The 27,252-nt window shown below is 53.6% G+C and overlaps 1 protein-coding gene across 4 annotated transcripts; it reads left to right on the top strand.

Annotated features, from left to right (window-relative positions):
- Positions 1–2,026: 2,026 nt before the first annotated feature.
- ST3GAL4 (ST3 beta-galactoside alpha-2,3-sialyltransferase 4) lies at positions 2,027–25,627 on the top strand. 4 transcript variants are annotated; one of them, XM_029957651.1, is made up of 12 exons: positions 2,027–2,113; positions 3,342–3,411; positions 17,197–17,272; positions 17,577–17,649; positions 18,040–18,120; positions 18,428–18,525; positions 18,738–18,798; positions 19,301–19,396; positions 19,493–19,682; positions 20,892–21,035; positions 24,529–24,672; positions 24,955–25,627. In XM_029957651.1, exons 1-12 carry the CDS (start codon positions 2,061–2,063, stop codon positions 25,039–25,041), a joined length of 1,173 nt encoding a protein of 390 aa, XP_029813511.1. In that variant the 5' UTR covers positions 2,027–2,060; the 3' UTR covers positions 25,042–25,627. The 4 variants fall into 4 exon arrangements, with proteins under 4 accessions (XP_029813511.1, XP_029813510.1, XP_029813513.1 ...); XM_029957650.1 differs by having other exon boundaries at positions 17,577–17,661; XM_029957653.1 differs by lacking the exon at positions 3,342–3,411 and having other exon boundaries at positions 17,577–17,661.
- The last annotated feature ends 1,625 nt before the right edge of the window (positions 25,628–27,252 follow it).

The raw sequence follows: 27,252 nt of genomic DNA, 5'->3' as shown, positions 1-27,252 counted from the left end.
GCCTTGCACAGACTGGCCCTAATCTTCCTTTCTGTCCCGACCTCAGTCCTCTTCCCCCTATGGGGACCCAGAAGAGGTGCCCCTGGGAGTGGAACCTCTCTCAGGTGTCCCCTCCGGAGGAGCCGTTCACCCCTGTTCTTGCTTCTACCCAAACAACTACACTTCTATTCCTTCTACATATTGGGTTTCCACATAAAATTCCATTTGAAAGTAGGACAGAGGGTTTCTTGGCTTTAAAGAGGTTTGAAAACCCCCATTCGGCTGCATTAAGACTTTTATTTTCTCAGGAGCATGCTGCATGTGTGCTCAGCTCCTGGCCTTTGCTCCGTCCGGCCGGTCCCCCCAAGATGGCCTGGGGGCCATCGGTAGCGTCTTCCTAAATTGCAAGTGTCCATCAGCACCCAGCCCGAGGCTCTGCTCTGGAAGGCCCTCCTGGTCACCCAGCACACTGCCACTTCCTTCTGCTCCCCCTGCTCCCCTCAGGCCCCACACTGGCCACATCGTGTAGGGACAGGTGTGGCAGGAGGGCCGTGCGTGGGGGCGGGGGGCAGGTAGAGGCGCCACGGCTTGTCTCCTTTCCCGGCTGCCCAGCTGTGGGCCTGACAGAGTCTCAGTTTCTCCCGAGCAGCTCACAGTTCTGAACGAGAGAGCATTTGCAGTAACATCCCAGTGCGTGGAATCTAGGACTCTGAGCATGCTGGCTGGTGTGTGTTCAGAACACTGGAACCAGACACTGAGGAGTGTGTGACTGCTGGCCCAGCAGCCTGGGGCAGGCAGCCGGGCGGGAGCCACTGCTGATGGCATCCTTTGTCTCCTCTCTGTCTACTCCCAGGTCTGTGACCTCAGGCAGAGCCTTGGCCACGATTAGTTCTCCATCAGCACATCTGTTAATGGGCTAATAGCATCTGCCATGCATCACAAGTTTGTGAGGCAGAAACTTGTTTACGGTGAGGTAAACAAGTTGGGAGAGGCCTCAGAAGTCACCACAGGGCATGACGCATGACTGTCTTACCATGGTGTCCCCAGCACCGGGCACCATGCTGGTACCTGGCACTCGGGACCGTGCCAGCACACAGTAACCTCCCCCTAACTGTTGCTTTTGCAAATGAGGGAACTGAGACTGAAAAAGTAACTTGCTGGGTTTGTTTTGTTTTTTTAAATTGTTGTTGTTTTAGTAACTTGCTGTTCAAGGTCACAGAGTGTCTCTCCTCACAGGCAGGAGACTGTCTCAGGAATGACCCTGGGTCTCTCTGCCCCTCCGCCCTCCCACTGCCCCCATCTCATTCATCCCTTTCTCGGAGATCCTGACGTTATTCAGGCTGTATGTTCTCCAGGCCCCAAGGACCCGGGACTGGGGAGGCTGAAATCCCTGGGCATGGCTGACGGAGGAGCTGGTGGGCTAGGATGCCCCTGGAAATGTCCACTCCCATCCTGCTTCTTCTGGGCTGGCGCTGTCCTCCAAAGGGCCTAGCCAAGGCCTGTTTGGGGAGAGTGTGTTCAGGGAGGGCGTGGCCCTTCTCGCCACACTCATGGTCCTCCCGCTCCCCACCTCTGGTCCACTCCTTGGTCCTGTTCCTCTTTTTTAAATTTTGCTGATCCTTTCTGCCTTCCTTTCTTCCCTTTCCTCCCTTTCCCTCCATGTCTGACATCTGTTCTTTCCCCTGTGGTCTTCACCCCCCTTGCCTCAACATCCAAGTTGTCTGGAGAGTGGCAGCTGGACTTCCGTGGGCCAGGGAGGTGCCCTGCTGGGCAGGCGAGGCTCACGAGTGCCTGCCGTTCTTGGTACCTCCAGCATTTTCTAGAGTGATGGCTCTTCCAGCCCCTGGGCTTGGTGAAGTGACGGTGCCAGCCCATAGTAAACTCAAAGTAAACTTAAACTCAATTCCCTGCCCTGCCTCCGCCCCCACCTTCCTGGACGTCATCCTGGGCAGGAAGGTGGGACCTTGTCCTGGAGCCAAAGGGTCACCAGGGGAGAGCCGGCAGTTCTCTGGCTTCTGACCTCTGCCCTCCGCCCTCCTCTCTCCAGAGCTCCAGCTCTTTCTCCAGAGGTACCTGCTGGGATGGAGGAGGCTGGCCAGAGCAGGGAAGAGATTTCTGTTCAGACACCTTCCAGGTGAGTATACACAGCGTGTTGTGCTTGGGCTGGTGTGTGTGTGTGTGTGTGTGTGTGTGTGTATGCACGCACGCTCCCGTGCTCTAAGTGTGTCCGCGGGTTGTGTAGGAGGGAGGCTCTAGAGCCTGGGCATGCATCTGTGTGTGGACAAGAACACGGGTGGGCCTGTGTGAGTCTGTGTCCCTCCCCCACCACCCTGCCTTCCAGGCCTGTCACTGTCCAGGCCTGCTTCTAGCCTGGAGCTCTCCTCTCTGTGGTCTGTGCAACTCTGGCTTTGCACTGGGGCTCCCTTCTGTCTTGCGGGCCGGCTGGTCCCCTGCTGTGGTCCCACGCAATGACGACTGATCTCTGGCCACCCATTTAGCTGCCCAGGGGCCCTAGGGCCAGCGTTTGCCCAAAATGGGAGGCGTGTGGGGGCTTCCTGCCCAGCGTCTCAATTCTGCCAAAGCGGAGGGAATGGGGAACAGCTGCGTTGGCCGATTCCGGCTCCGTATGGATTTGGTTTGACAACAAGGCTCCTTCTGTGTTATTCTCAGGCCCCTTACGTAACCCGAGGGTGGGGGGCAGAGGGGGGGAGGCAGGCGGGAGGAGGTGGAGATGGGGACAGGGAGACACCAGGACAGGATGGCTGGAAAGGGGACAGGGAGTGGTAGGAGGGGCAGGAGAGTGAGAGAGAGACCATCGGGAAGAAAAGAGAGGAGGGAAAGTGTGTGTCTTGACCCTACAGTTCTACTTCCTGCCTCCTGATTGGGAAGGAGCTGGATTTCTAGGTCTTCTGACTTTTGCTCTGTAGCTGTGTATTCCCCTCCTAGAGCCCCACCCACCAGCCCCGGATCTGCTGAGGAGGGGGCTGGGGATCTGCCTGGGAGGAAGGGTTTGGGGCTGAGCTGGAGGGCCATCCTTAGCCCCACCCTGTAGCTGAGCACTTTCCAGAAAGTAAAGAGGCATTCTCCTCCCTTGCTCTTGGGCTTCTGTTCATGACTCCATGTCCCAGGCTTGGCTCTAGAAACCCCTCTTGCTACCCTCAGAATGGCAGCCATTCTCTGGACCCTGTTGGGGACCCCCAAGGCCCCACCTAGGTCCCTTGCTCAGCCTCCCACCTGGGACCTTCCCCCGGCTCCAGAACCCTCTGGCCGCCTTGTCAGAGGCCCTGTGGTCCTGTCCCTGCACTGCCTGCCCTCTCCCTCAGTAATCAGACCTTCTCTTCTCGCCATCACTGTCCCTGCAGCTGTCCAAATAGAGTGGGAAGAAAATGTTCTCTTTCCGGAACAGCTGGACTGACAGGCCGGGAAGGCCAGGTGAGCTGGCCAGGCTTTGGGGGTGCTCTTGGGGGTGGGAGGTACCTTGTCCAAGGGCCCTGATCCTGCTAGGCAGGAGCAAACAGACACTGGGCAGAGAGCTGGGGGACCGGTGGGGCCAGAGCCCTGGTGATGGTGTGGCCTCCTGAGTTTTCCTAGGGTCTTTGTCTTCCCTGTGCCTCAGTTTCCTCCAGTCCTTCTCTGGCCCCTCGCTTCCATGAAAAGAGCCTCTGGATTCCATTTGGCCCTAAGGGTGGTGCCTGTCCCCAGGCTACAATGGATTATTAACAGGGCTGTATTCTTCTAACCTGAAAACAACCTAGGACTCTTAAAAGGGTGGTGGGAGGAGCTGCTGGCAAGGCCCCAGATTTCCTCAGTTCTGGCACTTGGCTTGACCCCTAGCACCTCCCTCCATTCGATTTAGGGTGTCTGCCCTGGAGGTAGCCTATAGAAATGGAGCTATAACTCTGTGGAAAGGTGGTGTGGGTGAGGTCCAAACCTGCTGAACAAGCCCTAGACTCTGGAATCGTCCGTCCCCAGGCCCTGACCAGCTTGTGTTTTGCCTCTCACCACCTCCCCCAGGTCTGGGTGCTGGGATGCTCCTGAAATTGATAATGCCTCAGGGCTTGAGCCAGAAAGGTCTGCCTGGGGAAGGAGGGTGGATAGGGGTGGGCCTAGACAGTTTTGATTTGTGGGTGGGTGGGCCCGGAGGATGGCGCCTCTCACAGGGTTAGGTGCTAGGGCAAAGAGGCCAGGCCAGGAGGATGGTGAGTGAGCACTATGAGGGCCCTGGGCAGGGGTGCCCTCCATCGGGGCAGCAGCCTCTGTCCCATGTGTGACTGAGGTCCCCTGCTGCCTTGGGACACTCCCCAGCCCCACTGGGGACATACCTATGAGGCTGTGTATCTTTCCTCTGTTCACTTTCCTGTAGCACGCCCCCCCCCCCCACCTCCCCAAGCACCTCTGAACATAACCAGAGTGGGGCTTCCTTGCTGGCAGCCCGTCTTGGTCAGGCCAAGGGCCAGGAATCCCAAGTTTCTCTTTACCCAACTTTCAGAAGTAAAGAGATCCCCAGAGGGCTGGCTTAGCCACTCCCTGCTCCTCTCGAAGCCCTGTGCTCCCAGGTTGATAGCTCCAGGGACCCACAGGCTGACAAACAAACTGGGCTGGAGTGGAGCTGCAGGTGAAGCCCTGTGGCCCGTGCCCTCGGCCTCAGGATGGCAGATGAGAGTGCCCTGGCAGAGGGGGCCCAGCTGACCTCAGAAGCTGTATGTTGGGGGTGGGTGGGTGGGGCAGGGAAAGAGAAGGAACGAGGGGTGTGTGCATGTGTGTGTAGGGGTCGATACATTCCTGTGTGTTTCCAGGGTAGGTTTGAGGGTGTGCCTGAGTTTGAGCAGAGGCCGGGGTGCTTTTGCACAGAGATGCTTTTGGAGGTGTTTAATGCAGGAGGGTCTGACCGGACCAGTGCAGGGTGGGCTTGAGAAGGGCTTCAGCACATCTTCCTGGCGCCTCCTGGCTCTAGGTGGTGAATGGGGCCGTGAGCACTCAGACTGATTTGCTGGACATGCCCCCCCTCCTGCCGTGATGAGCCTTGAGGGCAGAGGTGGCTTTGAGTCATCTTTGATAACCTGAGCAAAAGCCAGCCCTCCAGCCCACATTCCCACCTGCTCTGCACTGGCCTCTGCGCCGAGGGACCATTGCTTACCCTGGAAGGGCCGCACCTTCCCCAACAGCACCTAGAATGCTAGCCACCTCTTCCCCCTCTGTTCATCATTAACCTTTTACTTGGAGGAGAGTTGGCTCATTAAAAATCTTAACTGATCTGAAACCACCTTAAAAGGGCCTGACTTACTGGCTCCGCTCTGCTAAGGGGACGGCTACTGCAGGAAATGGGGTCTGTTTTGCTTTTCTTTCTTCATGGTTTCATTTCTCAGTTAGAGCCCCCGCCCCAGGTGCTCCATTGCCACACAGCACTTCCCTCTTTTCCCTAACCCCACCCTTAGCTCCCCTAACGCGTTGGGCTCCTAATAGGATTCAGGAGTGGGCCCTTGGGTCCTCCGCCTGCTGACCTGAAACCTCCAGGTTCCAGAACCACCACTGCAGGGCAGCTTGCACAGACCGGCGGGGGCGGGGGGGGGGGGGCCTGGTTTCCCTGCTCTGCCCCAATGCTCCCAAACAGCTGCGCTGATGGCCACCGTTTTGGGCCAGAGCTGGAATTTTTGTCACTGCTCTGCACTATCCCTGCCTGGGGACTTTGGGAGTACCTGCCTTAGACAGGGGACAACCAGCAGAGGGAATATCACTCTGGAAATAAGTGAGGAGGGTATTAGTTCTGGAACCGCTATGGAGCAGGGGCGCTGCTCCAGGGCGGGCATCCATCTCTGTGCCTTTGGGATGGGACTGATCGGGGGTCTGGGCACCTTCTCTAGGACATGCTGTGCCTAGAGAGAGAGTGGCTTCTGCAGTGAGGCCTGCTCTCTCTCTCCTACCCCATGCTCCTCACGTGACAGCAGTGTACATCCTCCAGTCGGGCCAGTACACAGGAGCTGGGTTGCGTGCAGGGCAGAGCCTGGGTGGCAGTGTCTCTCTCCCTCTCCCCAGCAGCTGCATGTGTCCGAGCAGCTTGTCCCATAGAGCCTGTGGCCGGGAGGAGGGGGGAGTATGGTTGTGGTTGTGGACCCTTCCCTTGGTGTCAGCCTGTCCTGTACTGAGGCTTTTGGCTTTCGATCTCAGGGTGGCTTTCGGGGCTCATACACCTCCCAGAACTTGCTCTTGTGACCTGCATTTCTCAGATGATGAATCTGAGGCCCCGAGAGATACAGGAGCTTGTCCAAGACTGCCTGGCCTGCGACTGCAGAGGCGGGATTGGACCTCAGCTTTGTGTCCAGACCCCTCCCCTCTGCCTCCTGGATGCCAAAGGTCCTTTGAAGTCTGGGAGAGGTGGCCAGGGTTTTAGCCCAGAACGTGAGGTAATAGGGCATCGTCCGGCTCTCCCTGGACCTCACTAGGTCTATTGGTGGGCATCGGCTCCTTGTGTGGTCTAATAGCCCTGGAGCTGGCAGTGATTACGGGGAGTCAAAGGGAGTGCAGAAACCATGCTTTCTTGGTGATAAGGGTACGTTTGTGAGCACAGCCGCGTGTGTGGTACAGCTTGGTGCGTCTGCCTGTTCCTGAGCCGAGCCTCCAGCAAGCCCCTGCTGCCTTGTGTGCTCAGGTCTTTGCAAAGTAAGGATCTGGGATGCTTTAATTACATGAAACTTTTCTGTCTGCACTTGTCCTGCTCATTTGCTCATTCATTTAGACATCTGTTCATTTCAGTGTTTGTCAGTTACCTACCATGCGACAGGTATTAAAGGTGGTGTGGGAGATACCACGGGCCATAAGAAGTTCATGCTTTCATGAGGTACAGGAAGTAGAGTGGTGTCACTGCTACCGAGGAAACAAAACGGGGTGAGGAGGCAAGACTGGGGGCCGTGAGAAGACGCTTAAGTTGGGAAGTCTGGGATCCTGGGTTGAGGGGCCGCATGGAAGGGAGAGTGGCCAGGACAAGGGAAGCCAGGGACAGAGGTCTGGGTTTGTGATTCCAGATCCCCCACCATTAATACTGCCGTCAGCCCTTGCCAAGGCCTCAGATGTAAATCTTCAGGCCTGTCTTTGGTCTCAAATGGGGGTCAGGGTGCCGAGAGGGCATGCCGGCTAAAATTCTTATCTTTGGGGAGGGGAGAGTATGTTTAGGAAGTGCTGGGGAAGACTTTCTCGGTTTTGTGGACAGTCATGTGTGCATCATGTAAGGTTCAGTGTTTATTTCTTTGCCTTTGATCACAGAACAGACTAACTGAAAAATAATGGTTTTTAATTTATTTTTTATTATTTTTAAAAGATTTTTATTTTTTAAGTACAACCCAAGGATCAAGAGCTGCATGTTCTACCAACTGAGCCAGCCAGGTGCCCTGAAAAAGTAGTGGTTTCTTTTTTCCTTATTTGTTTTGAGAAAGAGCGAGCAAGAGAGAGGTAGAGAGAGAGAAGGGGAGAGAGAATCCCAAGCAGGCACAATGCAAGGCTGGAATGCACGAATCGTGAGATCATGACCTGAGCCAAAACCAAGAGTCAGATGCTTAACTGACTGAGCCACCCAGGTGCCCCACCAAAAACTAGCTTTTTAAAAATGATGTTTTAACACACCCCACACTCCACACAGCTGCAGCTTTTGGATTTCACTTAGCCCATGAAAAAGGAGTATGGCTACTAGTTCTGATTCACTGAGCACTTCCTGTGGGTCTTCCTACATGATCGTGTTAACCAGCACAATGACACTTGTGGCAGGGGCTCTTTGCCTCCATTCTACAGATTGGGAGACTAAGGCTTAGGGATGCTAAGTGGCAGAGGCGGGGTTCAGTCCCAGTGGCCAGTGCCCCAGGCACAGCTCTTGGCCTGAGGAGGAGAGAAATCCTGGCTAGACGCTTCCACAAGACCTGCTTGCCAACCCAAACATGGCCATCCACTCGGGCCCTGAGAGGGTGTGGTGTGCAAGGCATAGCCGTGAGGCCAGTTCGGCTCAGGCATGGGGGCGAGTTGCCAGGGTCAGAAAGACGGTGGGTGTGGGCAGAGCGGAGATCGGGCTGGTGTGCCAGGTGCCAATGTCACCTTGAACTGTGGCTGCACATCCAGAGCCCTGACAGCCCAGGAGGAGGGGAATGGATGCTGAGGAAGACTGACGTCTTCTCAGCTCTGACACACTTGAGACCTTGGGACAGTGCTCACTGTGGCTGTCAGTCAGAGCGGCCAGGGCCCTCTGGAGGCATCTCCGACGCCCTGATTTAGCCTTCCTGAGCTGGGGTCTGGGAAGCATGTGCAGGCTAATGTGCTCTACGACTGCTTCCAATGGGATCTCGGAGGTTGCCTCGTCCAGGGCTGTCCAATTGACATGCACTGGGGGGCAGGCACCTGGGTGTCTCAGTCAGTTGAGCATTTGACTCTTGATTTCAGCTCAGGTCATAAGCCCAGGGTCATGAGATCGAGCCCTGTGACAGGGCCTGCTTGATATTCTCTTTCTCTCTCTCTCTCTTGCTCTCCCTCTCGCTCTCTCCCTGCCTCTCCCCCATGTTCTCTCACCCTCAAGAAACACCAATGGGAACCACAAACACAAGCCACATATGTAATTTAAAATTTTAAAAGATGTTAAGTTAAGGTGCATGCCTGGCTCAGTTGGAAGAGCAAGTGACTCTTGATCTCAGGGTTGTGAGTTCAGGCCTCACACTGGGTATAGAGATTACTTAAAATAAACATATTTTTTAAAATATTAAGTTAACTACATTTAAAAAAATGTTTTATTTATTTTTGAGAGAGAGAGAGACAGCATGAGCAGGGGAGGGTCAGAAAGAAAGGGAGACACAGAATCCGAAGACAGGCTCCAGGCTCTGAGCTAGCTGTCAGCACAGAGCCTGACACGGGGTTCGAACCCACAAACTGCAAGATCATAACCTGAGTCGAAGTCGGACGCTCAATAGACTGAGCCACCCAGGCGCCCCCAACCACATGTTTAAAAAGCAAAACTAAGGAGGCGAAATAAATTTTAATATTTTAACTCAGTATAGCCAAAATATTAATTCAGTGTGTGATCATTAAAAATAATTTTTGGAGCACCTGGGTGGCTCAGTCGATTATGCATCCGACTTCGGCTCAGGTTGTGATCCTGCCGTTCGTGGGTTCGAGCCCCCCGTTGGGCTCTGTGCTGACAGCTCAGAGCCTGGAGTCAGCTTCAGATTCTGTATCTTCTTCTCTCTGTACCCCTCCCCCACGCATACTCTATTTCTCAAAAATAAACTAACATTAAAAAAATAAATAAAAATTGTTTTTTAAGGTGATAGTTCACTTTTTTGGTACTAAGTTCGAAATCCGATATATTTTTTTTTAACTGTTAGTATAACATTTATTTATTTGTTTATGTATTTATAATTTACATCCAAGTTAGTTAGCATATAGTACAATAATGATTTCAGGAGTAGATGCCAGTGATTCACCCACTGTGTATAACACCCAGTGCTCATCCCAACAAGTGTCTTTTTTACAGCATGTTTTCCACATGCAACACACCTAAATGTGAACCAGCCACACTGCAAGTACTTCCTAGCCACATGTGGCTGGGGCCCACCATACGGCTGGGGCGGGGCTGGTGCCATCCTGTTTCCAGAAGAGGAATCTGGAGGCCAAAGGTGGAAGGGGACTGGCCAGATTGGTAGTGAGCTGAGTTCAAGCCCCCAACTCCGGTAGTGACTTTAGCCTTGGCATCATGGAGCCAAATTCGTCCGCTCCTGGATGGGAAGTCTGGGGAAGGACACAGACCCCAAGCCCCTGCCTGGGAACCTGGGGGCAGGTCCACAGCCATACCACACTGTTCTTTTTTAAAATCCTGGCTATGAGTCTGTACTGTTGATTCTCTACCCGGTCACATAGCATCAGCTTTCTGGAATTCAAAGCTCTGCCCCACCCAGAAAGACACCAGAAGTGTGATTTTCAAGTGGTTCCCCATGGTGTCTTGTGACTGGCAGCTGATAAAGTGGATGATACAGTGTTTCTGTACAGGAGGCTGTAGTGCTGGGCTGGATGGGGTGTCTGATTGCGGGGGCAGCCCATGGACCCCACGAGTGGGGAACAGAGAGCCTTTTGTGCTTCAGTGGGAAGCCTATCAAAGCCCCTTCCCCTCCAACCTTGGATGGCCAGATAGACGCCCCGTCTGCCCACTCCTGGTACCCTGAGGCAGTTGGTCAATTACTCAGCCCTGTGCTGTCTCCCACAAGCCGAGGCCAAGGCAGGCCTCCCTCCCCACTGGGCGTGCTGTGGTCGTGCTATGCTGTTCAGTGATGGGGAGAGAACACAGGCTGCAGGCTGTGTCTTGCCAGGGGTTGGGCCGGAGGGGATGAAGGGAGTATCGGACCCACTGGTGCTGCCTCCCCCTTTCTTACTCCCATGTGTCACTGACAAATAGATCCATTTATTAATTCAGCAAATTTGTATTGAGAGCTGTGTGTGTGTCAGTCACTATTCTAGACATTGGTGATACACCAGCAAACAGAACAACAACAAAATATTTACAAGCAGGGGAGGGGGATGGGAAATGTTGGGTTGCATGGAATTTTCGATGGCAGGTAGAGAAGGTGAATAAAGAGAGATCACAGAAGAGATATCAAACCCATGTCTCTCTGAGTAGACAGGGAGCCCATGGAGGGTTTTTGAGCTGAGAAGTGTTGTAGGTGACTGATCTGTTCTGGAGAATTGCACTTAGCCATCTGCGCCCAAGAATGATTGATCAAAGTGAGGTATAATCCCACAGAACGCCAATGGTGTGTGTCATCTTGCCTCACCGAGCGATGGCATTAAGTCATGTTAACTTCATAGTCCAGCATGAGCCCCCTCTGGAATATTAGCAGAGGACTCCAAGCTGGGAGGAATCGTAGCCAGCACCGCTGAGATACACTCACTTTGAAGGTGGGAATGTGACCCCCAGACCTCTAAGATGAAATGTGTGTAGAGCAGATCTGCTCTTAGGCTCAGCAGGGCAACCACACAAGTTCAGGAGGCCTGGCTGAGGGACCTTAGTCCCATGTCACGGGTGTGATATGGTGGCAGGAAAGTGAACGCAGTCTTAGCCAGCATTCATAGGAGTCTGGTGTCCAGATGGAAGGCAGTGCTAATCCCGTGGATACAGTTGTAGACATTGGAGGCCTGCTGGAGAGTTTCCAGAGGGGCCTCGGGCTACGGGGAGGGGGGGTGGGTGGCGGATAGAGACTGTGTCTCATAAGGACGCTGCCTGAGAAGGAGCAAGAAGGCTGCTTGTAGCTGCTATAAGCATTTGAAAGACTTTGATCTGGTAGAAGGCTGACTTCCTTTACTTGTTCCTAAGGGCAACAGGTGGACATTGCAGGGATCTTGGAGTCCAGGGAGCCTTTCCTTCACAGGTGTTTGAGGCAGTAGAGGGTCAGGCATGTGGGCTCGGGAGCTAAGCAGCCTGAGTCCCAGTCCTTTTCCTCACTAGCTCTACTGGGCAAGTTGCTGACCCTTCTTGCACATCGGGTCTCTGTCTCTGTGATGGAGGTTGTAATGGTGTTTAACTCATAGGGTTGAGATCATACTTGGACAACCCCTGAAAGTGTCTAGCAGAGTAGTTCTCAACATCTGGAGACAATTTGGTCGTCACAACTGGGGAGTGGGGTTCACACTGGCATTTGGTGGGTAGAGGGCTGCTAAACACAGACCCTCACAACAGTGACTTCTCTGGTCCCCAAAGCAATGGCGATGGTGTAGGGACCCCTCCTGGTATCCTACATGGTAAATGCACCATACATTTTAGCAATTAATAAGAGATGTAATACGTATTTAATCTCATCTTATTACATGTCTGCTGGATGTTTACTAAACACATGCTATGTTTTGAACTCTATAATGGAGTCTGACAATATAAGGAAGTCCCAGACCACGGAGGTCATAGTCTCATGGGCAAGATACAAAACACATAATAATATAATATAAAATTATATTACATGATAAAGCGTCTTCTGCAATCCAGGCACTCTGATAGACTCTTGGTATAAACAAGCCAATTTCAGAGGTCAGAAGATAGTGGGCAAGACAGGAAAAGCAGTAATTATATAATATGAAATTATATTACCTGTGAAGTGCCAGAAGCAAGTTAGAAACAATATTTTGTGGAAAGAGAAACATCAATTGCTTAGAAATGTCGGGAAAGACGTCATAAAGGAGGAGCCCTTCGAGGTGACACTGGGGTGAGGTGGTTCCAGTGAATGGGGGTGTGGGCTTAGGATGTCCCACCAGAGGGAAGTCTGCAGAGGGGTGGTGTGTCTGGGAAGAGGATAGCAGGTGCACCTGCAGGGGGTGTGGCCCTGAGGTGAAGCGTCCCAGTGGCCACTAAGGAGCTTTGGCTTTTCATTTAAGGAATGGGGACCACTGAGGCAGGAGGGTGGTTTGATCCAAGTTAGGTCTTAGAAGCATACCATGTTGGCAGTTCCAAATGAGGGGGTTGAGTGTAGAAAGACTAACTTGGCACAGAGACCAGTTAGGAAGCAGGTAAGTTGGGGTGGGATCTAGACCTCATGTGTCTCAAGAAGAGATGGAGGACTGTATGGTAAAGGGTTTCTGAGGCTCTAGACCATGTGCCTTCATGCCGCAACCAGGTTTTATAAAGCCTCACGTGCCCAGTGCCTCCCACATTGCCAAGCATTCAGTTCAGTAGGAGCTCAGAGAGCACTGGTTGGAACAAGGAATTGGGGTAGAATCAATCATATTTAGTAACTATTCAGTAAGGATGGCATGAGGGGAGGCAGAGGTTGGCAGGCTGAGTTTATGATGGTGTGGGGGCTGGCGGGGTGGTGGAGAGCAGGGAGGAATGGGTTCAGTTTGGGGCATGTGGAGTTTGAAGAGTTTATGATCACCTGGGTACGGTGTGCAGCAGATAACCAGAAATATTAGGATGCGATCTGGGGAGGAATCGAAGGGTTTGGATCATCAGGGTAGGAGTAGTGGTCAGACATCTGAATGCACTTGTCCTATTTTCATAGGACAGGAAGGGGAGAGTAGAGTGTCAAGGACAGATCCCCGGAGAACACCAGCACTTGAAGGAAGTGGGATCAGAACAGACTGTCTGTCACAGGGGCGCCTGGGTGGCTCAGTGGGTTAAGCGTCCGGCTTCAGCTCAGGTCATGATCTCAGGGTTCGTGGGTTCGAGCCCCATGTTGGGCTCTGTGCTGAAAGGTAGCTTCCCTCTTTCTCTGACCCTCCTCTGCTCACACTGTCTCTCACTGTCTCTCAAAAATTAAAAAAAAAAAAAGAACAGACTGTCACAGAGGTAGGAGGGAAACCTGGAGAAGTTCTTGACCCCAAAACCTGGAAGGTGGTATTAGCAAATAGTATCAAAGGCTTCAGAGTATGAGTGAGAGTGAAAATAGATCTTCCTCAGGTTGAACAGTTCCGAGGCCACTGATGGCTTAGGCAGGCACTATTTCCGCATAAAATGTGGGTGGTGGTGTAGGGGTGAAGGAGTGAGTGGATATAGCACAGATTCAAAAGTCTGACTACTGGAGGTAAGTGGGGAGACGCAGGGGTAGCTGGAGGAGGAGGTGGAGGCCGAGAGGGAGGAGGGAGATTTAAGTATGTTTATTAGAAGGAGTGAAGGAGAGAAGGGCAAAGGGGATCACTGATCGGGAACAGTACTGGCAAGGTGAGCAGGGATCGGTGTCCAGGTGGAGGGATCAGGAGGGAACAAGAGGGCTGGGTGAGTCTAGAGGTGGTAGGCAGGCAGCTCGGGTTTTTCTCTAGAGAACTGAGGGACTGTGACATGGATTACATGACTTGCTCAAGGTCTGTGAACCAGTAAGAACCCGTCTTCCTGGACTCCTTCTCAGGGACATTAAACTGTATCCCTGTGATGGGCCCCAGGGCTTGAGGGGCCTGCCATCATGCTGTGCCCTGGACAGGGCAGGGGCGATACTGTTTCTCTTGGGTCGGCATGTCTGGTGCCTGTTGGGTGCTTGCTGTGTCTGTGCAGCATGAGGCATGGTTGCTGCTTCTGTGGGGCCTTAAGTCTTCCCGCCGTGCCCCAGGTTCTGCCCTTCAGCAATGTCTGGGGCTGTGCTCACAGCCTCACCTCTGCAAAGGACACTGGTATTTGGCCAAGCATCTATGAACACACAGCCTTCCTGCCCTTGGGGTCAGTTTGCATAGTGGGTTGGCCCAGCTGGCTTCCTTGGCAGTTGGCAGTAGGGGCCGGATGCACTTTGGACGTGAGCGGACCAGATTCCTGCTGTCCTACCCAGGTACTCTACTGTGACTTTTTCTCATGCTCCTTTGTTCCCAGGGCCTTGGTCAGTAATGTGGGACAGCTGCTGGGAGAAGGCTGTCGCTTGACCTGAGGCAGCAGCTAATCCAAGAAGCCCGTGCCCCAAGATTGTCTGGGGCTGCTGGTCTTGGCTTGGCCCAGCAAGGGGAAGGGGTGGGCTGATGCAATCCCTGATTGGGGATCTTGGAGCAAGCTCAAAGGCCAGGCAGTCTACTTCACACAGACCGGCACAGTTTGGGAACAAAGAAGACATACCCGGGCGGACTTTCCAGGGAAGAGGTCAAGGATGGCCAGTTGTCCTGTTTGCTGGGGGCCCGGACTAGTCGGCTGTGCTCACCTTCTGCTGCCAGAGGTCTCTGTCCAGGTGGGGTCTGGAGGGCGGCAGAGCGGCTGGGTATGTGTTTCTCAGTTACAGTGGAGCTAGCTGTGTGGTGTTTTCCAGCCTGGCTTCCTGGCTTCCCCACAGGGGAGGTAGGGTTTGAGGGTTTTGTTTTGTTTTGTTTTGTTTTGGAATGTGTGTGCCCTGCCTTTAAGCAATTAAATAAGAGTCCCGGAGAAGGATGTAGACATCTGTATATTTTTGTATTTCTCAGCTACTGGCCTTGTGCCAGTCAGGTCACCGATGTTGTGACCTACTGATACAAAAGGAGATGGAGTGAAATGGAGTGAATCCAGGTCATGAAAGATTGAGAGAGAGTGGAGGGTAGGAGAGGCTGTGGTTCATCAGGTCGTGAGCTCTCCAGGCTGCTCGGATCCTCGGGCTGCAAGGATCCTGGTGTGGCATTCTGGAACACAAAGTATGGTCCCAGCCCAGCAGCAGGGCGCCACCTGGGAGATAGTTAGAATTCATATCCAGCCCCCACCCACTGAGTCAGAACGCACACACCAAGGTTTGAGCAGCCTTCTCTGGTCATTCATTCGGACATCCACCTTATCCTCCCCCTCTTCCCTCTTCCCCCTCCGCCTTCTCCTCCCCCCCTCCTCTTCAATGGTTCTTAAGCTTGGCTTCCTGGTAGAATCACCTGAAGTCCTTGCACAAATTCCAGTGTTGGGCCAGTCACATTAAGCCAGAATTCCTAGGTGTGGGACGCAGATACTCCTAATTGTAATTTACTTAAAAAATTTTTAAACACCCCAGGTGATTCTCCTGTTTAGCCAAGGTCAAAAACATCCAGTTTAAGCAGTGTTTCTCAGACTTGAATGTACCTCTGATTGATCAGGAGATCTTATTCAATTGCTAATCCTGATTTTGTAGGTGTGGAGGGGCCTGAGATTATGCATTAAAAAATTTTGTTTTAAGGTTTATTTAATTTTTTAATTTTTTTTAATGTTTGTTTATTCCTGAGAGAGAGAGAGAGAGAGAGAGAGACAGAGAGACAGACAGACAGACAGAGTGCCAACAGGTGAGGGCCAGGAGAGAGCCAGACACAGAATCTGAAGCAGGCTCCAGGCTCTGAGCTGTCAGCACAAGAGCCCGATGCAGGGCTCACACTCATGAGCTATGAGATCATGACTTGAGCTGAAGTCAGGCGCTTAACTGACTGAGCCACCCACCTGCCCTAGAAGGTTTCCTTACTGGGCAGCATCATCTTCCATCCTCACTGGAATTTGGGGATGGGTGCTTCTGACTCTACAGAGAATGTTTGGCTCTGGTCCCCACCCCTCACCCGCCTCGACCCTGCTCTCTCCTTCCCTCCTCCAAGACTTTAATTCTTCTTTGGTGTTTGTGGACTTAGAGTGGAGCCCAGGGGCAAAACATCCACTTCATAATAGGACAGTATTCAGGATAATTGATTTTTTGATTTGTAGCAAAACTCAGCTCTCATCCTGAAGAAATAATATGAGGTTTACAGGTCTCTCTAAGAGAGCACAAACACTCGGAATTACCTCCCTTTCCAGGTGGATCACAAGAATCACCTGGGCTGCTTGTGAAAATGTCTGTCCCAGGGTCCCACGCTGGCTGACTCAGCAATCCCCAGGAGGGGCCCTGGAATCTGTGTTTCCAGAAAGTGGCCCAGGGTAATTCTTCTGATCCAGGGCAACGAGGAACACCGTGTGGATGATCAAAAAAATAAAAAATGGTGCTTGGTGTCTTGCGCCTCTTCATGTGGCTGGGCAAGATGCAGAAATTCCTTCCCCAGTGACTCTGCAGCGTAGCCCTGGCTGCTTCTGTGTGCTGGGACCTCTCTACTTATGTGCACGTAGCAGCCGACTCCTTTCTAGAGCCCTGTCCTTGCCATGCCGGCTTTGCCCTTACCCAAAAGGGTCTCCTGTCTCCTCTTCAACCAACCGGACCCTCCCCTCTCCCTGTGCTCCCCTTCAAACACTTGTCTTTGTGGAGTCCCCGCCCTCCTCCTCCCCTTCTAGCACTGGGATGATAAGGGTTTGGACACTGCTTGAAGTTAGTGAGTCCCGAAGATCTGGGGGAGGCCATACGGAATGCCCCGCAGTGCACCTTCTCCCCAGTATCTGGCCAGAGAGGACCTGTTTTGGCTTAGTAGTGGAGGACTGAGGAGGGTGGCCGCCAGAACTAAGGGAACACTTCAGATGGCTGAGGATAGGTAAAGCTCAGCCAAGTGGGTCGAGGTTCCCGTCTGCCTCTTGGACTGGCCCTTCCCAGGTCCAAGTGAGGAAGAAGACAAGGAACCCTGAGGAACCACGCGGGGAAGCTGGAATAGGCCAGTCTGGCTTGGGACCCAATCTTCGAGGGGTGGGACTTGGTTGCCCTCTCTGTGGCATAAGCCTCTACCCGGACCCCACCCCCACCCCCATGCTGCCCTTGAGGGATTAGGCAGATGTCTGCTCTCTGGATGGCCTCCTCGGAAGTAGGTCTGTGCTTTCTGGAGAAGGGAAGGCAGGTGAGGGTGTGTCCTACTCTAGTGTGTAGTCAGGAAGTTTGCATAGCTGACCACACACCTGTAACTCCTACCTCCTAGGTGGCCCGAGGCAGCCGAGATGACAGCTCTCCCCAGGAATCCTGCTACCCGCTGAGAAACATGATCAGCAAATCCCGTGAGTGCTCTCCAAGGGCTCCCCCACCCTGAAGGCTGGGCCCCCAGAAGCAGTGTTCAGCGTCATCCTGGGACCCCCTGGGGGTCGTCGAGGCACAGGCAGGGGGCCAGGGGGCCCTCTCTTCATCCTGAAAGACTGTGGCAACACTTAGGTCCAAGCCCTGTGCTGGAAACCTAGGACGAGGCAAGGGCCACAGACTGGGTCCACTTGAGCTGGAGGTTGTTAGGGCCCCAAACAGGGTAGGGGGCCTGGGGCCCTACCTGTCTGCCTCTGCCTCTAGCTCCTCTGTGCATGTGCCCTGCAGGCTTGAAGCTCTTGGCCATGTTGACTCTGGTCCTGCTCGTCATGGTGTGGTATTCCATCTCCCGAGAAGACAGGTACATTGAGCTGTGAGTCCAGTTTCCATGTCCTTCCATTGGTTCTTCTCAGGAATGGGTCCAGGGATGGACCATCATGGGGCGGCAGACCTAGTGGGGCCAGGAGGGCTCTGAGGGCCAGAGCATTACCCCTCCCTTGAGCTACTAGCACAAAATCCCTCCAGGAGGGCGGGTGGTGGGTTTGGGAGCCAGGGGTAGGGTCTGGGATGACTCCCCAGGGCCTTCACCCATGGAGTTCAGGAGAAGGAAGAGCTGGATCCAGAACGAGTTGGTTTCAGAGCCCTCACACCACCAGTGCTGTGGGAGAAGGTTAGGGCTGCCTGGGACACCGGTCCCTGGGTCCGTAAGGAGTGACTGGAGCGCCCGCCTCCTCTTCTTTTCTGTCTCCAGTTTTTATTTTCCCAGCCCAGAGAAGAAGGAGCCGTGCCTCCAGGGTGAGGCAGAGAGGAAGGCCTTTAAGCTCTTCGGCAAGTAAGTACTTGAGGCTCAGGCGGGACAGGGCATGGGGTGAGGTGGATTGAGAGTTTCACAGGGTGGAGGCCTCCGTGCTGGTTCGATGGAGGGGACCATGTTAGCAGACATGGGTCAGGTCATGGGGTTAACCCGTGGAGGGGGAGAGGCCCTTAACGTGTCAGCACAGAGCTGTTTCCGGGGAGGCCATCCAGAGAGTGGACATCCTCCTCTTCCCTCATATCAGTCAGGCCCCTGACCTGACCCCGATTCTCATCCTCGATTCTAATCCCTTTCTCATCCCCACCCTGCTTTCACCTCCACGCAGCTACTCCCGAGATCAGCCCATCTTCCTGCAGCTGAAGGATTATTTCTGGGTCAAGACACCGTCTGCTTACGAGCTGCCCTACGGGACCAAAGGGAGTGGTAAGATGTGCCGGGTTAATGGGAATGGTGGGCTCACCGTGGCCACACTGCTGCCCTTGGTCCCAGTGCCCACGTTGTGAGCCAGGCTCTGATGCTGAGGTCAGGGGAGGAAGAGGCAGCCAGACCTCTGGGGAGCAGTGGAGGGAGAGTCTGCAGCCCTTCGGAAAGCCAGCTGTTGTCATCAGCCCCTCCCAATCCGCATCTTTTTGTAGAAGACCTGCTCCTCCGTGTTCTAGCAATCACCAGCTACTCCATTCCAGAGAGCATCCAGAGGTAAGGAGACATTCCTCACACTGGGTCCGAACACCCTCCCCTCCTGACCCCGGGAGGCAGTCACGGGCCAGCACCTCCCAGTGAGTCTTCCTGGCTCTGGTCCCCTGTGGCCAATTTGACCCTTCTTCCTAGCCCGCCTGTCTCCAGGGGAGGCAGGGACGCCAGTGTCCACAGCAACTGAGCCTGGGTATCCGGGAGCCGTAGAGGGCAAGGTATCGCTGTGGCAACAGGCAGGCCTGGGCAGGGGGCGAGGAGGCTTTGAAATGGGGTTTCTTATTAGTCCTCCCACCAGGAGTTTCCCTCCTTTCTTCCTGTGTCTTCTGTGCTCTGCTCAGTCTCCTCTCCCGTCAAAGCCCTTGGCTGTGGAGTCAGCAGGACCACAAAAGCAGGACTTTGGGGACATCCCTGGTCCGAGGTGGCTGGGAGAGGAGTCCTAAGCCAGGCCCCAGGCAGACCCAGGGCAGGGTCACTCTTGGGGCTGATCACCCTCTCCCTCTGGCAGCCTCAAATGTCGCCGCTGCGTGGTGGTGGGGAACGGGCACCGACTTCGCAACAGCTCGCTGGGGGAGGCCATCAACAAGTACGACGTGGTCATCAGGTCTGTGGGACTGGCCCTCACCCCTTCTGCTTGGGGGTGACTGTAGATGGGCCAGCGGGGCTCTGGGTGACGGGCACCCTCCCCACTGCCTCCCAGATTGAACAATGCCCCAGTGGCTGGCTACGAGGGCGACGTGGGCTCCAAGACCACCATGCGTCTCTTCTACCCTGAATCTGCCCACTTCAACCCCAAAGAGGAGAACAGCCCAGACACACTCCTTGTTCTGGTAGCTTTCAAGGCAATGGACTTCCACTGGATTGAGACCATCCTGAGTGACAAGAAGAGGGTGAGTGGGAAGACTGGGAAGGGAGGGGTCAAGGCCCAGGGGTGGGACACTGCCTGTCTCAGGACCTCACTCTCCACAGCATCTGCCGCTGTGGTCCTGAAGAGCCCGTGAGGGGAAGGTGTGAACTCCACGTTCTGTGGGGCTTCTGAGAAGCCACCCAGCATCCGGGGCCTGATGGCTTGCAGGAGCCAGGTGGCGGTAGCCAGGGGTATTCCAAGCTTTAGGCTGCCTGGGACATGGAAGTTGCCAGAATATGTGTGAGAAATCTGGGAGCAGAGGAACTGGTCGTTAGTGATGTCCAGGTAGGGTATAAGTTAGAATAGGACATCTGTCCTTCTGGGTTGTGTCCACTGTGTCTTTTCTCCATCCATTCAAATGCTGAGTGGTCTCATCTCGAATTTTTGCCAGAAGTTTTGACAGCCCCAGAGTCAAGCCCCTTCTGCCTGTTTGGGTATCCTTGGAAGTGGGCAGTGATTGGGCCCCAGCTTCTTTTTTTTTTTTTCCCAATAGTTTATTGTCAAATTGGTTTCCATATAACACTCAGTGCTCTTCCCCACAAGTGCCCTCTTCCATGACTATTCCCCCTTCCCCCCCTCCCCCTCCCCCTTCAGCCCTCGGTTTGTTTTCAGTATTCAGTAGTCTCTTTTGATTTGTGTCCCTCACTCTCCCCAGCTCTCTTTCCCCCTTTCCCCTCCCTATGGTCCTCTGTTAGGTTTCTCCTGTTAGACCTGTGAGTGCAAACATATTGTATCTGTCCTTCTCCGCCTGACTTATTTCACTTAGCATGACATCCTCAAGGTCCATCCTCTTTGTTACAAATGGCCAGATTTCATTCTTCCTCATCGCCATGTAATACTCCACTGTATATACACACCACATCTTCTTGATCCATTCACCAGGTGATTGACATTTAGGCTCTTTCCATGATTTGGCTATTGTAGAAAGTTGGGCCCCATATTCTAAACACTGTGTCACTTGGCCTCCCATGGAGAGTGCCCTCCCTCCTCTCTCTCTCTCTCCCTGATTCTCTCCTCTGGTCTCCCTTCCCCTCTCTGGTGCCAGCCTCCACCCCCCACCCCCTCCCAGCCCTCATTCCTGAGGGCCTCTGCCATCCCATGGACCCCATCTCCTGGCTGTCCACCACTGGGCTGGACTTGATAAAGGTCTTCGTGCATCCTCATCTCTCCCTTCCGACCCTGTGCCCCCTAGGTGCGAAAGGGCTTCTGGAAGCAGCCTCCCCTCATCTGGGACGTCAACCCTAAACAGGTGCGGATTCTCAACCCCTTCTTCATGGAGATTGCAGCCGACAAACTGCTGAACCTGCCCATGCAGCAGCCTCGCAAGATTAAGCAGGTAGGTGATGGTGGGGATGTGGGCAGGGAAGCCAGGGCATCGGGCTGGGATGTTTCTAGAGGCTTGGGAGCCTTGGGAGGACCGTGCGAGAGGGGAAAGTAACAACAGAGACAGCAGCTGGCATTTGAGCAGTACCTGTGAAGGCCTCCGGACCACGCCTTCAGGCACAACCCTGTATTCAGCCTGGGTTGTTCGGAGTAGACACTAGTCAGAACTCACAAACTAGGGAGTTGCTGGGACAGTCCATGGCCTTGACTTTGGAGCAGCTTGAATCTGTGCAGTTGCTGTTAGGTCACTTTATCTGTGATCTTATATTGGAATGTATTGGCCAGAGTGAGTTAAAGGAGGTTCAGTTTGTCTTGTGTGTCCTGGTTTGGTGCGACGTGTCAATTTTGGGAGTCATGGTACAGGTTCGCAAGGTACAACGGTTCCAGCTGTGGGCCGTGGCCACCAGCTTGTAGCTTCCCAAGGACTTCCACACACGTCCTTTGAGCCCACAGAGAGGCTGTGTGGGACAGTTGTCAGAGGCAGCCAGCAAACAGATAGGACTCGGCTATCCTGCTTACTCTACGGCCTTGGGCGGATCAGCCACTTCGAGCCTCACTCTTTTTACCTGTGTAGTGGGGACAGTATCAGTACTGACCTTTAAGGCCCTTGTAGAATTTAAAAACATGATTATGTAACATGTCTGTTGTGCAGCTTGGTACTTAGTGGGTGCTCACTCTATTTGCCACATTTAAAAAAATTTTTATTTTATTTGTTAATCTTTAAAGAAAAATTTTATGTCTTTATTTTATTTTGAAAGACACAGAGAGCTAGAGGGGGAGGGGCAGAGAGACAGGGACACAGAATCGGAAGCAGGCTCCAGGCTCTGAGCTGTCAGCACAGAGCCCACCACAGGGCTCGAACCCATGGACTGTGAGATCATGACCTGAGCCGAAGTCGGATGCTTAACAGACTGAGCCACCCAGGTGCCTCTATTTGCCACATTTTGAATAGATACTTTTATTTTTCACTGAACACCTACTATGATTTGGCTCCATATGTTGAATGCCTCCTTTTGTAGCTGCTTGGTCCCAGCCCCGAATTTCCATGCCTTGGGGCTAAGACCTGTACCTTGCCCTAAGGACAGTCAGTCTAGCAGAATAAACATATGGGTTGCAACATGGAATGCAGAATGCCCTAATGGAGAGTTGCTTCAAATGTTGGGGGGAGGGGCATACCTGCTTGGGGCTGCCCCGGAGCCCTCCACCCACCCAGAGGAGGTTGGAGTTGGGCCTTGAGGGGTCATGGGGCCCATCGGGCCAGAGACTTGGGAAAACGTATTTCTATTGGTCAACCAGCTTCTCTGGCACTGAGTTTTAGTACAGGTGAGTTGGGGGTGGGGTGCGGGCAGGAAGGTGGTGTGGGGTGTGGGGCACTGATAGGGTGTGGGGCAGAAGGGGAAGGCCAGAGCCCGGAGACGAGAAGGACTGTAACCTAGATTCTCTCTATGGGGAAGGAACGGGGAGGGATGTCCTCGATGTAGTAGTTTCCCATTGCCACCTACCTAACAAATCACCACAGCTGAGTGTCTTAAAGCAATACCTATTGATGGCCTCACAGTTCTGGAGGCCAGAAGTTCAGCACGCATGACTGGCCTCTCTGCCAAGGGTATCAAGGCTGAAATCCATTTGGCAGCTGGACTGAGGTCTTGTCTGGAGGCTGACGGGGGGAGAATGCTTCTAACATCCTTTTCGCTTAAAAAATTTTCTTCATGTGTTATTTATTCATTTTGAGAGAGAGTGAGTGGAGGAGGGGCAGAGAGAGAAAGGGAGACAGAATTCCAAGCAGGCTCTCCACTGTCAGTGCAGAGCACATGTGGGGCTCAAACTCACCAACCGTGAGATCATGACCTGAACTGGAATCAAGAGTTGGAGACTTAACCGACCTTAACCACCGGAGCCACCCAGGCACCCCCAAGTCTCTTCTTGTCAGAGCAATTCAGTTCCTTGTGGTTTCAGGACCGAGGTCTCGTTTCCTTTGCTGGTTTTCAGCCTTGACACCTTAGAGATTGTGCGTGTTTCTTAGGAGACAGCCCCCTCTGCCTCTAGCCAGCAGTGACGTGATAAATCCTTCTTGTGCTTCCCACCCCTGACTTCCTCCATTGTCTCCCTCTAGACCCAGAGGCAAAAAGCTCAGGTAATTAGGTCAAGCCCACCAGGATTATCTCTGTATCTTACAGCCAGTGGCACCTGTCAAGTGATATAATGTAGTATATCTCAAACTTGTAGGCACTCAGGGGTCATTGGGGGTTATCTTAGGGATCTCCTGCTACACCACTTATTTTACAGTGAAGTTGAGAGATTTATAATAATTCTAGGCTTCCCTGTTAGACAGCTGGCTGGACGATAACATGCTTAACTAATAGAGGGGAGTTTGGTGGGGAGAGGAGAGTCTGGCAAGTTTCAGGAGCCCGTGTCTAGGCAGAGCTGGCTAGAAGGTCATGGAAATGTGGTTCACTGAGGTGTGAACTGGGTAAGGTAACGTAGTGGGGGTTGAAGCAACAGGGGTGAAACCAAAGGCCCAGGCAAGAAGAGACAGATGAGTCAAGAGGAGAGTTCAGCAGGGACACTGGGAAAAACCGGGCAGTTGGAAGACTGACGCAGTCTAGGAAGCAGATCCTAAACAGGAGTGGGCAGCTCAAGTGGTCGGGCAGGCAGCTTGCTGAAGCTGAGGAAGGCAGGAGTTGTGAGCCTAGGGTATCATGTTGCCCATCCCCATGGGTGAATTAGGGATGGAGAAAGCAGGTCCCCATAGCTGCTCAGAGGGCGGGTGGGAAAAGTGTTGCCATCCCCACTTCAGGAAGCAGAAAGCCCACACTCATCAAAAGGCACTCAACCCGTGAGTGAGAGAGCCCGGGTTTTCTGAAAGAGATGAGGTTTTCCAAGGCAGAGAGCAGAACCTTTCCACTTGAGCAGGTTTTTTTTAACAGTTGTAAGCCTCAGTTTCCTCTTCTGTAAAATGGGGCCCATCAAAATATCTACCTCAACATGTTTTTATTAGGATTGGAGGCAATAATGTATAATACTTAACATAGTGTCTGGCCCATAGTAAGTGCTCAAAGGGTAATAGATATTATTATTGTTATTATTTTTGTCATTACTGTCATCCTGAATATCATCATCATGCCTAAAGGCCCAACCAAACCTCCCTGCGATGTGTTGGATTCTACTGTCTGGTCTGGTAGCCATGAGCCACCTGTGGCTATTTAAATTTAAATTTAGGTTAAATCAATTAGGTATACAATTAAATAAAGGAAATGATTCAGCTCTACTGCAGCTGCATGAACCCCGCCCCTACGCCCAGTAGCCGCATGAAGCTCATGACTGCTGCATAGATGGGACATGAAGAACTCTGCCGGGGTGACAGAGGCTGTTGCAGAGCGCTGGCCCAGAAGGTGGTGAAGGAAGAAGGACTGCCTCTAATACTTCCCCACCCCCTCTTCCCTCAGAAGCCCACCACAGGCCTGCTGGCCATCACCCTGGCACTCCACTTCTGTGACCTGGTGCACATCGCTGGCTTTGGCTACCCAGATGCCCACAACAGGAAGCAGACCATCCACTACTATGAACAGATCACGCTCAAATCCATGGCGGTAAGCGGCCCCTGCTTCCGAGCTGGGTGGGGTAGGACTGGGGACACCGGGTAAGTGAGAGTGGTGAGGTCACTCAGAGGGTCAGAGCTGAAACTGAGATTCCCTGGACTCCTGGCCAGGGTCCTCTCTATCTGGCCCCACAGGGCCTGTCTTCCTTGTGGGAGCCAGCACAGAAAAGGGAGCTCCCGGAAGTGTGGGGAGGTGGGAAGCACCAGAGAGACCTTCTTGGGGCAGGGAGGTCCCTGAGAGTCCCTCAGTTTGCTCCCTTGGCTGTCTCCATAGGGGTCAGGCCACAACGTCTCCCAGGAGGCCCTGGCCATCAAGCGGATGCTGGAGATTGGAGCAGTCAAGAACCTCACCTTCTTCTGACTTGGGCAGGATCTCTACCCATCCGTCTGCCTGCTCTGCCACCTGAGCGACCCCATCCGTGGCTGTGGGCGTGCCCGATGCCAGCATGACCTGCCTGGACTCACCCTCCCCTGTGTGGAGAGGGGTCCTGGTACTGGCCAGGTCTGAGATGAGGCTGTGTCCCCGGCTGCTCTAGTGAAGGCCCGACCCAGTAAGGCCTCCTGGCGGGAGGCCGTCCGAGGCATGGGCTCTGTTGCTGTGCCATCCCTTCTCCACCAGCACCGGGAGGTTATTTAATGGGCTATTTAATTAAAAGGAAGAATGTGCCATGGGCTGGTCCCACGGCCTTCGGAAGAGAGGGCATAGTACAGTGTTCTGCCCACTTTTTATAAAAAACACGAAAGTGCTGGGCCCACCAAAGCCTAGACCCAGAGCAGGCCTCCCAATGGGGCCGGGATGTCTGGAGTGGGTGGGTGCCCTCCAGAGAGGGGCTGCTGCCTCCCAGCAGGCATGGGAAGAGCACTGGTATGGGGGTTCCACAGAGAATGGGACCTATCTAGAAAAGAGGTTTGAAACCTATCATTAAACTATTTTTCCTAAAATGGAAGGAGTTGTGATACCCTGTGTCCTTCAGGTTGGGGAGGGCGTCAATGGGGCAGTGGATCATGGCAGTGGCCCCCCTCTGCCAGCAGTAGGCAGGGTTGTTACAGACCAGCAGTGTCTCCGGGACCCCATGGGACCCAGAGTGGTCATGCTCCTTCAGGAAATAGTTACTGGGTATAGTGCTTGGTGCCAAGTCATACATTGTCATCCTGGTGCGGCCGGTGAGCAGGTGGGGCCCAGAGCAGCCTGTCTCTGGACATCCAGCCTGGCATCTTGCATCCTGGTTTAACGTTTCAGAGGTGGGGAGGGGTGGGAGGATGCCAGATGGGAGTGGCAGACCCCCCCCCCCCTGCCCCTTCCCTCTCGAGCCTTAAGTTTCTAAAACCTCATGCTGAGAGGTGTGTGTTTGAGGACGGGGTGGAGCCAGACAAAGGAAGCCAAGTTTCCTTTCTCAGATTAAGTGGGAATCATAAAATGGAGTTTAGAGAAGGTCTTGCCAGTGGCCCAGGCTGCCAGGATTGGGATGGGCTCGGCTCGGGCAGCGTCTGAGGGATTTGGCGAGGCCTATCCAGCCAGTTGCCGGGCCAGGGGACAAAATGCTGTTTTCCCCAAGTCTCTAGAATTACGAGAGCTCTGCCATTTGCTTGTATCTCCCTGCTTTGTTCTCCATCTTCCCAGGCCCCACTTAGCTGCCAACTAGGCATCTTGCCACCCCCACAGCTGTTCCTTTACATCTGGAGCCAGGAGAGAGAGCTGGAGCCCACCCCCCCAATCCCCCGTAGGGAATGGGACTCACAGCTGTGTTCCTGGCTTTCTCGGAAAGAGTTGCAGCTTTGAGGTTTTGAGACAGCTAGGCTGGGTCAGGACAGATAAAGAGGAGCAGAGATTTGGAGAAGCAGAGGCAGATGACACACTTCTGGACCAAGTGTTGGAGTAGCCTTGAGAACATCCAACCTCCTGCCACAGAACAGTCCTGAGGACCGTTGTCACTGGTCACTGGGAATGGAATCGCCTGCTCTCTCAGAAGCCTTACTTGGCTAGCCGCTCTCCCTCCAGGGCAGAGGGGAATTCTGAAAGCACATAGGTCCCAGCATCTGCAGCCCCAAGCCCCCTCTCCTCTCTGCAGGGGCAGGCTTTGTCTCCCAGGCTTTGACCTGGGAGCAGAGGCGGGGGACAACTGGCTGACTCCAAAGGGGGTGTGAACGTGTGCAGAGATCTTATCTCTGCTTATCCCTGATGCTTCCCCAGGGGCTTCTCGTGAGGGTATGCAAGGGAGTGTCCATTTCCCCATCCAGGGCCATTGAAAGTGGCTGTCAGAACATAGGATCCAGCTGTCCTGGACTGGGGCCACTGCCTGTTACTGAACACGCCTAAACTTGAGCCAGAATTCAGCACACTTGGATGGGTCTGGGTCAGATGCTGCCCGCCCCCTCCCCGCGTGCCCCCCCCACAACTCCACACACATGCATATAGACACGGGAGCGTTTTACATTCTTGTTGGGTTATGTCTCTCATGCCACATGCAGAGTCTTTCACATTTACATACCGACAAGAGGGTGTACAGGGAGGGAGTGTATATACCCAAATTGGTCACTGTTCCCTCTGGTGGCCCAGCTCTCTCCAGGCTGC

The sequence above is a fragment of the Suricata suricatta genome, chromosome 11 (assembly GCF_006229205.1).
Source record: "Suricata suricatta isolate VVHF042 chromosome 11, meerkat_22Aug2017_6uvM2_HiC, whole genome shotgun sequence".
Classification (NCBI taxonomy): Eukaryota; Metazoa; Chordata; class Mammalia; order Carnivora; family Herpestidae; genus Suricata; species Suricata suricatta.
This window is presented reverse-complemented; position numbering and strand designations above follow the sequence as displayed.

Excerpts from the sequence above, each read along its gene's own strand:
- ST3GAL4 (XM_029957650.1), top strand. The coding sequence starts at position 2,061 with ATGGAGGAGGCTGGCCAGAGCAGGGAAGAGATTTCTGTTCAGACACCT. Across the intron at positions 17,662-18,039 it reads GAAGACAGGTACATTGAGCT|TTTTTATTTTCCCAGCCCAG; the intron begins GTGAGTCCAGTT and ends TTCTGTCTCCAG. Across the intron at positions 18,799-19,300 it reads ATTCCAGAGAGCATCCAGAG|CCTCAAATGTCGCCGCTGCG; the intron begins GTAAGGAGACAT and ends TCCCTCTGGCAG.